This window comes from Etheostoma cragini, chromosome 7 (genome assembly GCF_013103735.1).
Source record: "Etheostoma cragini isolate CJK2018 chromosome 7, CSU_Ecrag_1.0, whole genome shotgun sequence".
Classification (NCBI taxonomy): Eukaryota; Metazoa; Chordata; class Actinopteri; order Perciformes; family Percidae; genus Etheostoma; species Etheostoma cragini.
Genome location: NC_048413.1, coordinates 12652483 through 12668121, shown reverse-complemented (window position 1 = coordinate 12668121; position 15639 = coordinate 12652483). Strand labels below are relative to the sequence as shown.

Below are 15639 nucleotides of genomic sequence, written 5' to 3'. Positions count from 1 at the left end.
GAACTAGTTCAGAAACGGTTCTCATTGTGGTCATGACTGCGTTATATTTGAGAAGTGCTGCGCTAGCATCCTATTGGGACCGGTTCCTAAGGGCCAGTTCTTATGGGCCCACTCTGTTTTGAAGCATATTTATAAATGACACATTGGCCACAGACACTCTTTAAACCACAAACAACTTTTTACTCCCCCACAGCCACGATGCTAGTGGCTTAGGCAGCATTCACTGGTGGGAAGATCATAGGGACTAGAAAGGCCCCGAAAACCCCATCAGGATCCAGTTGCCCAGGCTTAGTACGTGGGCACCAGAATTCTACACCCCTGTGAGAGTATAATTGCCTTACGGAAGGTAAGTAGATAGAAGGAAAAAAAGAATAGGCAGATTAAAGTCACAACACATACTCAAAACTCGTAAGTTGATAAAAAAATAAAATTTTCAAAAATACGACCACTACACATCCTCCATTCACTTCACTGGCTTCCTGTTTCCGCCAGGATTGAATGTAAGGTCTCCCTTCTTACCCTTCCCCCCAGTGCATCTATGGAAATGCCCACCCCCCATCTAAAAGAACTACTCACCCCTCTAACTCTAACGCGATCCCTCTATTCAACAAACTCAAACCGCTTCCTTCACCCCAAGACTGTGGGTGATCTTCTGTTCTGCCGCTCCTCGGATCTGGAGTCAGATGGTCGTGGGCCGTGGTCGTGTAGGGCCCACGACCATCTGAGGGCACCTCAAACTATACCTTGAGAAAATTGAGACTTTGAACACTGAGATTTACTCATAATGTAAGTGCATTACAAATAAAGTTTATAATTATGTATTATTGTGTTTGGGGGCCACCTGCAGACCCTTGGGCGCCTGGGGCTCCGTGAACCCAAAAGTTCCACCACTCGGCCCCCATCGTCAGAGTAAAACGCCACCGGACAGTGCTTCTTTCGGGGCATTAATCTGCAGTTTTTGTGACTTCAGGTCAAGGACGTATGCAGTGTAATAAACCCATCCTAGTCACTCTTCTCATTTAGACTGAGCGGTGCTGCTGATGCTGTGCGCACCGCACTGTGCTGGCTTCAGCCAATCACGTCAGCCGACGGCGGGAGGAGGCGGGGGGAGGGCCCGTCACAGCTAACTGACCGTGGAGCAGATCACATTCTTCGTCCGTCAAACCACTGCATCGCGTAAAGGTTCATGGACTTCTAACTGGACTGTTTAAACCCCCCAAAAAGCTCCACCCTAAGGCGCAGTATCATTTTCATTTAACCGTTATCCATGAGATTCTTCAGGCTTACCTTCAAGTGTTTCGTCGACTGCTTTTGAATCTCCTTTGTCAACGGCTGAACTGACCGCGGCGCTTTGTGAAATTTTCCATCTCTTGGCTGAGCTGAGGGGTCCCAACGTGTGATCATCACAAAAACTGCGATTTCTTGTTTTTATTTCGATAAGGCGAAATAACAATCTCAGTAAATCCAAAAGACAACTGGAGCCCCGCATACCAGGCTACATATCTCTGGTTGCCCCTCTGAGCCCACCGGGGTGCCTTGCTAGCCAGGCACGTTCATCAAACTTCAGCGGCCCCTGGCTCAAACCAGCAGCCAGCTTGCTTTACCAAATAACAAGAAAACAACAAGATTTGTTTTTGTGCAGGTACCCTACGACATGTCACCAGAGTTGAAAGAAAATAGCCAAGGTGAGTGTGACGTGTGACCTTCAATGCTTAATTATGACTCAGTAATCAACCACAGGCACTAACGTTAGCTAAAACATAACAACACAGTAGGCTATTCTGATGAATTAGAGTAGAGCATGCCTACCTCAGCCGCTGCTGTGACCGTAGCCTATTCTTTATGGATGAGAGCAGACCCACACACTTAACTGCGTCTAACATGCAGCTATCTCACCACAATATAAGGTTGTATCAATAAACACTTTTCACCAGAGCTGACTCACCTGCACAGAAGTTATTTTGAAGTTTAATATGGCGCCGAACAGTTGTCACTCCTGGTGAATATAGAATAGATACTCTATCATATGTCATGTTTTACGTCACTATCACGAGACCATCATTATTTTGTAAAATTAGGTGACTCATGTGCACTTATCTAGCTTTGTATTTTTGACATAAATGCCCAAGAACAATTGCTTTTTGGTGTTGTCATAACCTAAAAAGCAATCTGTTTGCAATCACTTTAAATAATCACATATTATGTGTAGCCATTTCCTCACACACATTATCCTAAACCACAGGTGTCTTCTTATAAAGTTGCTCTATAGATGCTGACACCCCCCCCACCCCCCCACCCCCTAACTGCTCTGATCTGGATTCAGCTGCCTTGGTTTGCATGAAGCATAGAGAGGCTGATGCCATGGAATGGCACTAATGAACCGACACGTTGCTAAAACCAAACAAAAAGCGACACTTTGCTTCTGTCTGTGTTGTGTTGAGTGTCTCCAAGCATTTTTTTCAGTGTTGTGTGTATGTGTTGTGTGTATGTGTGATAAAGAAAATGAAAGCTTAGTAAGTGACAGAGGAGCTGGAGATATACGTTGAACCGGCTCTCTGCTACCGCAGCACACTAATCACTGTCTGGGAGACATTGGCATCGGGGGAGGGCTAGAAGTGATGATGACATGTGTAACCGAATATTAGCCCAAATACTAACTGTGTGAGGGCAGTTACCCACAAATATATGCTAAGATGTATTTCAGCCCCGTTACAGCTAAGTGGAGGTAAATAGAAAACGTGTCGTCTCCCACTTCCATTCAGTGCAAGTCTGGCCCAGGAGACTGTTGTTCATCTATCTCCAATGGTGACGTGGGATGTGACGTTATGAATGTGTATACTTTAGGTATTAGTGTTCTTAGAATATGATAAGAATGTAGATATTTTATTAGTGTTAACCAGACGTACGGATTCCTGCTGTCATACTGTATCTGTTTTATCATCCTCCTCCTTCCTTCTTCTGGCTATCTATTCTTCTGACTCATCTGACCCATGAACATCTTTTTCCTGTCCAGGGGAAATCAGCCTCCCCCAGTTGGAGGTAGGGAGCCTGTCCGAAGAGGAGGGTGGGGGGTCAGCTCGCCCCCTGGTGCCTGTGCCTGGAGCGGGCCCGGGGTGTGGTGAGGGCGGAGGGGCTGGCCCACTTCAGCCCCAGGACGGGGCTGCAGCTGGGAGTGGAAATGGGGCTGTAGCAGTACCAGTGGTGGAGAGAGAAACTTGGACCAGGCAGATGGACTTCATCATGTCCTGCGTGGGTTTTGCTGTCGGCTTGGGCAATGTGTGGCGGTTCCCTTACCTTTGCTACAAGAACGGAGGAGGTGAGCTTCAAGTGCACTGTGTAATGTACTGTGTAATGCACAGTAGGTCTCTGTGGTATGCACATACATACACACACACACACACACGAACCCAGTTACAACTAGAGGGGCACTTTGAGAGCACAGACCTCCGCCATTGCATGCCCTATTTCACAATGTCAATGCACTGTGAATTTTCAGATTCATTCATTTAAAATATATATATTTTTTTTTCTACAAATGGGTTGATAGTTCAACATTTAATATCTAATTTTTAAATCTTAATTCAGAAATGACATTCTAATCTAACACATCTATACCTCTTAGAATCTGTTGACTACTTATTCAGTGTTCAATACAATTCTTTTGAGTTATGTCACATACCTAAGACTATAGTGGTAAATGATTCTAAGGGGAACACATGAGGGGGTCCCTGGTATATTCTCTATTTCGAAAAGGGTCTTTGGCTGGAAAAAGATTGAGAACCTCTGTTATAGTTTACAACTTTGCAAAATTCATGACTTTTTCCCAGTATGATCCACCATAGTTGCTTGGTTTCTTATGTAGTTTTGCATGGTGAGCAAAAGGGGGCTAAACACAGTCCTGAGGCTATCTTTACTAAGAGATGGTGGGACTCAGGCCTCAGGCGTGCTGAACTTGTCTGTTAGTTTCATGGCAGCGATTGTGTTGAATGCTGAGCTGAATTTAACAAAAAATATTCTAACTTCTTCAGAAAAACAAATAAAATATAATTCATAGGCAAACATGTAAAAGATTGAGATATACAATTATCTAGCTTTTGGAACAAAATAAGTACTTTTCAAAAAGAAAATCCAGATATAGAACAGGTTTCTCTAACTGACGGATCATTCTGGTATTTTACTCAAGTCCATTTGTAACAGTTTAGATAAACTCAGAGACTCCTGACAGTTGGTAGGACAACAGTGAAAGTGACGTAGACATAGTCAGAAATAACCGGGCCTGCGAGGCTGTGAGCACGTAGCTGGAAAGCCATGCCCCCCCATGTGGTTTCTCTTTATGTATTACAGTAGCCAGTTGCTTAACAGGCAGACTTTGACCAAATTGTTTCACGCTGCTCTTTCAATGGCATATAAGGTTATTTGCGTTGCCATTACCACATCCTCTCCTTTTTTATTTATGCCAACTTGTTCAATAGTAACCTGCCCTGGCTGCAGCTTTTGGCCTTGACTTCTCTTATCTCTGCCCTGCCCACTTTTCTATTTTTTTATGAGGTGATTCGTCAAAATAAAGTTCACTGTGTGTGTGTGTGTGTGTGTGTGTGTAATAGTCCAGCCCTCCCTCCTCTCTTTCACGTATGCATGTCTTGTGACCCGTGGCTCTGATACCCACCTTCTGGTATCGTATAACAATGGCTTGCCTCACACAGTCCACCCCCTGTGCTCATGCCCAGCACTCATGTCGCATACAAAGGTGCTCTCTCCTTCTCCTTCTGATAAGGAGGCATATGTTACACAATTACGGTCCTGTGACTGGGCCTGTCCTTTCCTCACCCTTAGCGTTGGCACAGCTACATCCGCTTCAGTACATTTTACGTCTTTGACTGGCCAAGGACACACCTCAAAACCCGACAACACTATCAGATAAGCCCTAGGGCTCTTAGTCAGACCTAGGGCTGGGCAATATATCAATATTACATTGATATCGGCATATGAGACTTGGTATTGTCTTAGATTTTGGATATCGTAATATCATGATATGACAAGTGTTGTCTTTTCCTGGTTTTAAAGGCTGCATAACAGTAATGTGATGTACTTTTCTAAACTTACCTGACTGTTAGACTATTTTTTTTTAGTTCCCCACTTAGACATTATGTCCACAAATATTTTGTGAAAGCTACAATTGTCAAACTTAGAATATCGATATCAAGGCATTTTGTAAAGAATATTGGGATATCTGATTTTCTCCCTATCGCCCAGCCCTAGTCAGACCTACTTTTTACTGAAACAAGGACACACTCCATTGGAGACAGTCATAGATAAATCTCCTTTATTTATTGATTGATTTTAATCTCAAGTGCTAGGCCTGATGTGTCTATTCCACTTATGATTAGAGAGGACTTACTTAAGCCTATTAACACTTTGATTCCACAATCTGTCAAATATGTTGGGGTATTTCAGCACAAGCAATTTTTCCAGTCATTCCATTCTTGCCTCCTATTGGATCTCTCTCTCTTTCTCTCTCTCAGTGTCTCTCTTACTCTCCCACCCCTTTCTCTCATAGACCCACACTCATGAATGTTTCCTTATAAGGCTGCAGCCCTCTGCTCTCAGAGAATGACATAAAGAATGATCAACTGAATGAGGCACAAATTGTCAATCAAAATTACTTTTGTGGAGCCAACCAAGTCTATGCCATGGTGTGTCATTTTTGTATTTGTTGAACCTCCTCTACCACAGCGTTGTCCCAGTTTTTCTGCCTCTGTGTCCTGTGGTGTATCCATCTTTCCCTCCTTTCTTCTTCTCTCTGCGCTGCGTCATAGCTGGTCATGTGACTCCCTCCCATCTGGACTCTGGTGGCATCACCCAGATATATTATTATGCAAAGCAAATTGTTGCAATTGTATTTTGTAGAAAAAAGAATGTCTTATGCCTTATTTTTCATATCTTTTTCTGCTTTGTATTCCTGATCAGAGCAGTCTTCTTCTATAGAATGAAAATCCAAAAGGAGATTATTTATAGAAAACACTGAGCATGAACCATTTGCCCTGAGCTATCTTCTACTAATCGAAAGGAAACAAGTCCTAGATGTCTCTTTCAGGACTAATAACTCCTGCTGGAGTCTGTTGTCTTTTTTCTCTATTTGATAGTCCTTTGTCTGCCTTTGCTCCATGTAGCTTTTAAGTTCAAGGACAGAACTTAACTGAACTGTGCAAACACTTGTGGAAATGCCATTATCTCCCACAAACCATGGCCTTGTATGTCCTCCTCGCTGGCTTTCACTCTGTTGCCCTCTATTGCTTCCTCTTCCTCAACTGTTCCTCGTTGTGTCGAGTGCTTGATTTGTGGGAGCCATGCCAGTGTTTGTGTAGCTTGTGTCCTTTAAACTCAAAACATGACTTTTACCTCAGATTTTCTGTTGTTAGAAAAAGATCGGGACATACTAAATGAGTCAGCCTTACAAACCTCTTTTATCTGCTGTCTCTCTCCCTCTCTGCCTCTCTTCTTTACTTTTCCACACTTTAAATATGTTAATGATAATTAACTAAATGGTTTATGTTTAACACATTGAACACCGTCTATTTAATGCATACCGAGTCACAGTCCATTCACTCCATTAAACATAAATAGAAGGGTAGGATCCAAGTTGACACGATTAATCACCAAAGAACACACTTGTACAACAAATGCATCTCTTGTGTTGCAGGGGTTTTCCTGATCCCCTACTTGCTTATTGTGTTCATCGGAGGCATCCCAGTCTTCTTCCTGGAGATTGCACTGGGACAATTCATGAAGCAGGGAGGGGTCTCTGCCTGGAACATTGCACCCCTCTTCAAAGGTATCTGTGTATGTTAGTGTGTCTGAAATACAGAGAACACATCTATATTTTTCTAAAGAAAGTATTTTAAAGCTGTCCGTCACATCTGATTTGTAAGTTACATCTCAACATACCTCCTCTGGCTTCCTCTCTCCCTCTCTATTAGGTCTGGGCTTGGCCTCAATGGTGATAGTGTTCTTCTGTAACACCTATTACATCATGATTCTTGTGTGGGCCCTTTACTTTCTCTTCCACTCCTTTACCAACGAGCTGCCGTGGGCCACCTGTGGACACCCCTGGAACACCCCCAACTGTACACAGGACTTCCGTCGAGCCTGCCACAACCGCAGTGCTGCCCAGGTGGCTCTGCCATCGTCTTCTGCCAACCTCCTCTCCTCCACGTCCCCTTTGAACCTGTCTTCAGCCCAGCTCCTTCTCAACGGAAGCTGCCCAGAGGCTGAGGGCATGCGCTCCCCAGTCATCGAGTTTTGGGAGTATGTTATTCCCTGTCTTAGAATTGCCATGAAGAAGTAAAGCAATGTGTCAGCAGTCTTGAAAACACATTTTAAATATCTAAAGTCAAAGCTTTAAAGACTTGAATACACTTATCTACTGCCAAATTTCATTTTAGGGGTCTTAACAATGCTGTGTGTTCGTGTGCTATGCACCCAGAGGTTTCAGTTATGCAGACATTTACATGTATTCTGATCATTCTGATGTCAGTTACAAAATTGGTCTCATATTTAATTGTTCTGGCATCTATGTAACATTTGCAAAACCTACAACAGCCTGATTTGACAAAAAAACATTTCAGCTTGCAGTCACCCTGTTGACATTATTCACTTAGTTCACTCTGTCTTTGACTCTGCTTTGTGTTCTTCCTTCTAGACGGAAAGTGCTCCGTCTGTCTGGTGGGCTGCACGAGCCTGGTGACATCAGCTATGAGATGGTGCTGTGTCTCATAGTCACCTGGATCATTGTTTACTTCTGCATGTGGAAAGGAGTTAAATCTACTGGCAAGGTAAAGTCTTTTCTGGCTGTACAATTAATGTTACATGTCAATGTTTGGGTTTATGGAGTGCAGATTCATATTTATGGCTCAATACGTTTACTGTATGTGAAACGTTATATGCCACATTAAGGGGTGACTGAGTTTTATGCAAAGGTTTAAATAAATGCAGCATTTTGCCCTTTGAACCTAAATCAGCTTTGGTATAGTGAGAGGATCAGTGTCTAGACTGAAACACATATCAACGCAAATATAAGCACACACGTGTATTCTTTGAATGTCTGCTAATTTGTGTAGTTGTTTTTTTTCCTGTTTTCTCACGTGTATTTATGTATATATGCAGCATAATGTCAGACAACATTTTCTATATCTTATCTTAATTATATTATACTCTACATGCACTATGTTCAGAATGACTTCAATTTAGTAGTATAAAATAATATACAGTATATCACTCCTCATTCTTACAAATGTGTGTGCTCTGATACATTGGGATAATGAATGCATCCTTATTTTGTAGCATATGGAGAGGTCTGTGTTTGCATACTTGTGTCTCCAGAGTAGCCAAAGCTCATAGAGCGAGGGAAAAAATAATGAAGGAGATTGAGCCAGTCAGCCAGCTGTAAGCCGATTAGTAACTTTCCACCATGTAGATGTTTGAGGGGCTTTCATGCCCATGTTCGCCCTAGATCAAGGCAAATATGTGCTTTCTCACTACTTTGCTCCTAACATAGTGATTTAGCTGGGATTTGATGCTTCAAGTAGGTTACAGGGGGCAGCTTTCTCAGCATAACTTGACAAAGACTACCTTCTGGAAAGGTCTGCCAAAAACCCCTGCTATTGCAGGAGGTTTACAAATTGTCTGGCTTTCCATTTACAGGCTACCTTTTCTTCAAAGTAACATGACAGGGCCCATTACACATCTACTACAGGAAGGACCTAATGGGCTTCTACTTAAGACTTGAGTATTTGCAAAGCAGGTAATTGCTTAATCAAAGTGATAAAAACATACTTAGGTGCAGTTACATTGAAACATTTGACCATAGCTGATGAACCATGTTGATAAGCACTAAACTTTTACAACTAGCCTGTTAATTTCATCATATAACTGCATCTTTTTATGTATTTACTTCATGTAAATGTGAGGAGTTTAAATGTTTTAAGGGTTTACTGTAGAGTTTTCTACTTTCACTTAATTCAAGTTTTAATGCATAGCATACAAACTTCACCTCCCTACCCTGAAGTTTACTAAAAAATGAAATAAATGATATTGGTAATAAATAAATTGGTCTTACGGTATGTAGAAATGTACTTCACAGCTCTCTTTTTACATCTTTCTCTAGGTGGTTTACTTCACAGCTCTATTCCCCTACCTGGTTCTGGTTGTTCTTTTGGCCCATGGAGTCACTCTTCCGGGAGCTTTAGATGGGATTGTTTTCTACTTGAAACCAGACTGGTCCAAACTTGGAGAAGCACAGGTATAAGTTTTGCGTAAGCTTGCATTTGGGTGTCCTTGTTCATTTGTTTTTAGCAGTGTTGTGAAAAGCAAATATTGCGTATTAACATCTAAGAAACATAGTCAACAGATTGTAAAACATTACTCAGGCTATTCCATTTGTGATAGGTGTGGATTGATGCAGGCACTCAGATTTTCTTCTCCTATGCCATCGGACTGGGCGCTTTGACTGCGCTGGGCAGCTACAATCGCTTCCATAACAACTGTTACCAGTGAGTTTATACACAACATAAAATCAGACACCACTGTCACTGGAAGGAGGCCAGCATCAACACAAATACCATTTGCCTAGACTCATGCACACTGCCGCATTTGACTGTAGACTGTAGTATCAAACAAACCAGAAAAAAACTGTTTCTTTCACTACAGACATTCTGGCAGAAAGACAGCAACTTTAGTCTGTCCTAACAATAACATGAAGTACCAAAAGATCAGTTCCTTTTTTCCTAAAAAGAAATACAACTGAATAGGATGCCAAAAAGAAAAATAGCAGTTTCATTTTTATTTTTGGGCAATCTTTTAATTCCAAAGCTGTAGAAATGAACTGGTGCAAGAGAGGACCAGGTAATTAATGAAGATTAGTGTGCAGACCTGAGTTATATTGTCTGTTTCAACTAAACGCTGTCCTCACTTTTGCTGGTTTTGTAGGCTGGTTGTTGAGTTTGCATATGTTTACACAGTTAGATATGTAAACAAGTTAAAGCCCTTACGAGGTAGTTAGCTTTATAGCAGTAATGGGGATATTTGTTTTGTAAATTAGCACTTGCTTGCATATTTGCAATGTCCATAATAGGAGGAGACTCATGGACCCTGCCATCTGACTTTGTCTCTGTCTTGACCTTAATTGGAAGTTAAAAGATGAGTCCAGATTCTGAGGTATGTAGCACAGCTAGGGCTTCTCACACACAATCTTTGAGAAGTCCAGGAATAACTAGGGAAAAATAAACTCCCCGGAGATGCCAATGTATATTACATTTAGGGCTTAGGACTAATTATTGTGTTTTGCTCACTTGTTTACAAACCCCATAACTTGACTTCTTATGTCTTTTTTAGCCATGCTAGCAGTGCAGCTGTGTTGATAACAATGTCCGTCTTTCCATTTGTTTGTCTAAGACTTAAGGTCCAGAGTAAAATATATCTTGAACCACTGGATAGTATGACTGGGGGGGGGGAATCGATACAGCATAGTATCTTAATATTTTTCGTGGTAATATTGTGTTGTTACTGACATGTACGTTGCACATTCAAATTTACGAATTGCTTTTTCAGTCCACTAGATGGTGCAGTCCATTTTTTTTCTAGAGAGAAATGCATCTTTTTAGATGAAATAAATGTTGATACAGCTTTCCTTCAGGGACCTAATTTGAAGTTGAAAAAAAATGTAATCATTTGCAATATATCGCAATATGTTTAAAATCGCAATAATATTGTTTCATGACATAAGTATTGCGATAATATTGTATCAGGGGGCCTCTGGTGATTTCCCCCTCTAGGATAGATTGCCATGAATTTTGAAAACTTAGCTTTCTTCACATGACTATTGCTAATGTAGCATGCTAATGTGCTAACATGTAGCTAAGCATCACATACTTAACTTTACAATGTTAAAAGTGCATGCCAGAATGTTAAATGTTACATGGCCTGCTAATCATCAGAACAGTAACATCCAATAGTCGTGGACACAGTTGGTTAAATTGAATTAATAGCAAACTAATCTTAGCATTCAGCTCAAAGCAGAAGTGAGCCAAAGTAACCTGAGTACACCTAAAAGGCCAATGTACTCCCATCAGAAGTACTTGGGAAGCCACATCCCCACACACCTTTCAGATGTCGGATTAACGCAGTATATGTCCGACCATTTCTCTAATTTTCCAAAATTGATGTTCCGACATTCAAAGTTGCACAGAGAGCCTTTCTCGCTAGCTTCTCTCTCTTTTTCCATTACCGGCACAACTATTTTTCATGTGAACAACCAAGTGCAACGCTATGAATGCTTTTAGGAGAGACGGTCTGAAATGTGTGCCGTTGTCCTCATATTTAAACAATATCACATCTCAACCCTCTCTATGTCCTACTTTTTATTCCACCTTTGATTGGGGCCGCTTGGATCAGGTATTAACACTTTTGATTTACGAAGTGGTATGACGACATGTCATATAAACTACTTATTTTCTATTATAACCTGGCCCTTACACTGATGGAACCTGGGCCAGGTCTGGCAGTGTAGAACTGGACCTAACAAGCAAGAGGGTGCAATGTCCTAAAATTTAAATTCTGCAGATAAAAACACTTTGGATTTATGTAGAATGGCGGCTGCTGCTAACCACAGCTGCTACAATGCAACAATTGTTTATACATTCTTCATATCAGAAAGGATTTTTGGCCGGTGTTGCCAGCTGAACTTCACTTGTCAGGATAAACAGAAGGTCATTTCTTGGTATTTAGACCAGATAACAGGAATGACATTGACTTCATACTTAAATGAGAATTAGATCTCCATCATATTTAGTTTGTACATGCATACATTATTATGTTAGGTATATTTATATCCATCTTTTCCCTCTCTACTGTCTCAGACCATGAGACAGACTTGACAGACCCATTGGCTGTCTGTTCTTTACATCCATCTACAAAGACAACTGCAGCTTGTGGAGGAATTGCTATTGATCCTCTATTCACCATCCCAACCCATCTCCTCTGTTGCCAGTGTTTGTCTTGAGTACCTCACGTGAGCCTAATGTTACAGCATTCTCATTCTCTGTTGTTTCCCCTCTCTCTTCCTCCCTCTTTCTTTCTCTCTGTGTTTCTCCATAGGGATGCATTCTTGCTGGCCTTCATTAACAGTGGAACCAGTTTCTTTGCAGGCTTTGTGGTTTTTTCTGTGCTGGGCTTCATGGCTGCAGAGCAAGGAGTGGACATCAGTAAGGTAGCTGAGAGTGGTAAGAATGAAGCTTCCCCGGTGCATTGAATGGCTGCCTTAAACCCAGTGCAATGAACTTAGTACTGACAGTGATAGAAGAGCTATATGCCCTTTATACTTTATGCTTCTGACTCTGTCTATTAATGTGCAGGTCCAGGCCTGGCCTTTATAGCCTATCCCAAGGCTGTGACTCTGATGCCTATGGCGCCACTCTGGGCAGCACTTTTCTTCTTTATGTTGCTCATACTAGGCTTGGATAGCCAGGTAAAATTGATTTCTGACACATTTTAGTTTGTTTGCATACTTTTTTTAAATGATTACCTTTAGCTCAGAAGAACTGTGAAGTGTAACTTTCTTCTATATTTTGCACTTTATGTAGAATAGGTAGCTAATCTACATTTCTTTCACTCTCTCTTTTACTTTCTCTCACACAAGTGGGACACAAACAGTCTAGACCCATCATGCCCAGTCTTAGCATTGCATTTCTTAGAAGACTGTTAGCTTTGTGAGCTGGTGCCTACATCCATTGTTGTATAGCCTAGGGATTTGTGAATGAGCTTCTGTCTGATTTACACAGAGAGCATATTTCTACTCACCCATCCATTCATTACACTCACTTTCCATTCTCTCCCTAATTTCTTCTCCATCCACCTCTCCTTTTTTCCTGTGATAGCCACATTAGCTATGCATGTGCTTATGTTTCTAGTAAATGGTGTAAAAAAAAAAAATAGCCACACAGCTGTTGTCCTCCAACTCATGTTTGAAATTTTTTTCTGCAAAGATACAAGTAAACAATCTTGCACAGGGTCTGAGCTGACATGCTCACCTGGATAGTTCTGTAAGGAATATCCAACACTGTCAACTAGTGAACATATTAAAGTTACATGCATACAGTATGCCTGCACAACCCAGAGTCATGTTCACAGAGTCAGAAGCATGTTTCAGATTTAACTCCACTTCCTCATCTTTGTGTCCCTCTGTTTCTTTTTCATTCACTCCCTTTTTACCTCTCTTGTTCTCTCTGCTATCTCTGTTTGCTCTTTTTCAGTTTGTCGGGGTAGAGGGTTTGATAACGGGAATCATGGACATGCTACCACCTAAATCCGCTCTGCGTCGAGAGATGGTAGCAGCCATCTGCTGCGTCATCTGCTTCCTGATCGACATGTCCATGGTCACTGAGGTACAGTGAGGATTTCCTCGAGTTATAGACCTCATTTGGTTTTATTCTGAGGCTGGCAGATTAGAACACAACAGGCTTCTAGGCCAAATACGATGACATTCAGAAAGTAGATGAAAGGTCAGAGTCTGTTACCTGAGCTTGAGATTGTTTTGCTACTGTAGCAGAAGATTATTTGATATGTTTCTTTAAAATAGATGACTTGTGTTCCTCATTCTTAACTACGCACAGTCAACCATTGCCAAGAATAAACTACTGGGATGAAAGCCTAAACAGTGGAGACAAGGCTAGAAATAGGTCACACATAAAGTATTAAAAGGATGTCTTTTTCTGTCAGGGAGGAATGTATGTCTTCCAGCTGTTTGACTACTACTCTGCCAGTGGTATCACTCTGCTGTGGCAAGCCTTCTGGGAGTGTGTAGTGATTGCATGGGTCTATGGTAAGACAATTTTACACAATATCGGTACAAACAACACAAACCGTACAATTCAATGTATTATCACAACGTGCTGTCTTTTGTGTCAGGCGCAGACCGTTTCATGGATGACGTGGCTCGTATGATCGGCTATCAGCCCCTACCCTACATGAAGTGGTGCTGGTCCTACATCACGCCTTTTGTCTGTGTGGTAAGGACTCCTCTGTATGCTCTTCTATAAGTTTTACCTGCTAGATGCAAGATGCAAATGGCTGACTTTTTTTTGTGTGCATATAGGCAGTATTCCTGTTCCACGTGGTAAACTACAAGCCTCTGACCTACAACACAGTGTACACTTACCCCTTGTGGGGTGAAGTGCTTGGCTGGGCATTGGCCTTGTCCTCCATGCTCTGTATCCCCGTCACCGTTATCTACAAACTACTGCGCTGCAAAGGATCGTTGCGGGAGGTCAGTACGCCTGGTTACAGGTGTGCATGGTTGTACACATTCTCTTCACGTTTTGTTTGCGATCAGTAGAAATATGTCTCCTTGGATACTGCCCTCCCTCTCCTGTCCGGTATTTGGTTTGTTGATTTAGTGATTACTCATTAGAGAGGGCTCGTAGAGAACGCTTAAGCATACATCCAATTAACAGCTCATCATCTGTATGCCCTTGTCTTTCTCCATGTAGCGGTGGCAGCACCTTACCACCCCAGTTTGGGGCCGACATCACCTGGAGTACCTGGCCCCGGAGAGCGAGGCCAAACTGTTGCCCCCTGTCGAAACCAAGAGCACGCTTCTCTTTGAAAGTGTCATCTGATGAGCTAAGCCCCGCAGAACACAGAGCCAAGGTCGCCCATGACATCAACACACAAACCACACAAAACACATGCACACCACACATGCCTGGTAAAAGCAAAGTGCAGATTGGAAAAGCCCTGGACAAATGGACCAAAGAAAAAGATGGGAGAAGAACTGAAACACACCCATACAGTCATCACATGCTGATACACCCTCTGCTCTGCTTTCTGACTCTACCTCGCTGACTCCCCCCCTCTCTATGCTCCCTGCCTTTGTGCTGTCCGTCCTGTCTCGTTCTGTGAGTGTGATGTGTCCAGTGTAGTTGCAATAGCTTCCCTTTCTGTGCTTGTCTGTCAGGCTTTCAACAGCATCATTCATCCCAACATGTCATGCCATTTTTTGATGAATGAGCAGAAACTTAAAAGATTAAAAATGAAAGACCTCATAACTGCTGCTGATATGCTATGGTCTGAATGTTTGTGTGTGCGTGAGGATGCTTGCGATATCTGCTGATGATATGCCATGGTCTGAATAAGTGTGGGGGCGTGTGTGTGTGTTTGCGTGTGTGTTAGTGTGTGTGCGTGCGTGTGTACATGTGTGGATGCGTGTTTATGTGTGTTGGACCGTGGCAGTGGTGTCTTCATTTCCATGGGTCATTGTCTTTGGTCATTGTTTTCTGCCAACTGTACTCTCTCAATTAACTGTACAAAAACAACCTCCATTTGTTAAAAGAAAAATCTAAACGTGACAATGCATCACCTCTTCCAGCTGTGTGTTATGAACTAACTTAAGTATCCAGTGTATTGTAGGGTCTGTGAATCAGTGTTAACAATATTTGGAGGGGATTAGGATCAGTATTTCCACCTTAAGAGTAGGAGAGAAACTCAAGACCGAATTGTGCAAAGAGCAGGAGACTGGGTTGTGGGGAGGGGAAAGAGACTTGATGCCATGTCAGAAAAGAAGCAATAAATGACCAGATAAAGATGGAT

The 15639-nt window shown here is 42.1% G+C and overlaps 1 protein-coding gene across 1 annotated transcript; it reads left to right on the top strand.

Annotated features, from left to right (window-relative positions):
* The first annotated feature begins 1032 nt into the window (after positions 1-1032).
* si:ch211-117c9.5 (sodium- and chloride-dependent creatine transporter 1) lies at positions 1033-15636 on the top strand. Its single transcript, XM_034876391.1, has 14 exons — positions 1033-1685; positions 3014-3316; positions 6701-6832; positions 6978-7305; positions 7700-7832; positions 9164-9298; positions 9445-9548; positions 12151-12275; positions 12408-12520; positions 13305-13436; positions 13771-13873; positions 13960-14060; positions 14147-14317; positions 14541-15636. The coding sequence occupies exons 1-14, from the start codon at positions 1655-1657 to the stop codon at positions 14667-14669; spliced, it is 2040 nt and encodes a 679-aa protein (XP_034732282.1). The 5' UTR covers positions 1033-1654; the 3' UTR covers positions 14670-15636.
* Positions 15637-15639: the final 3 nt, after the last annotated feature.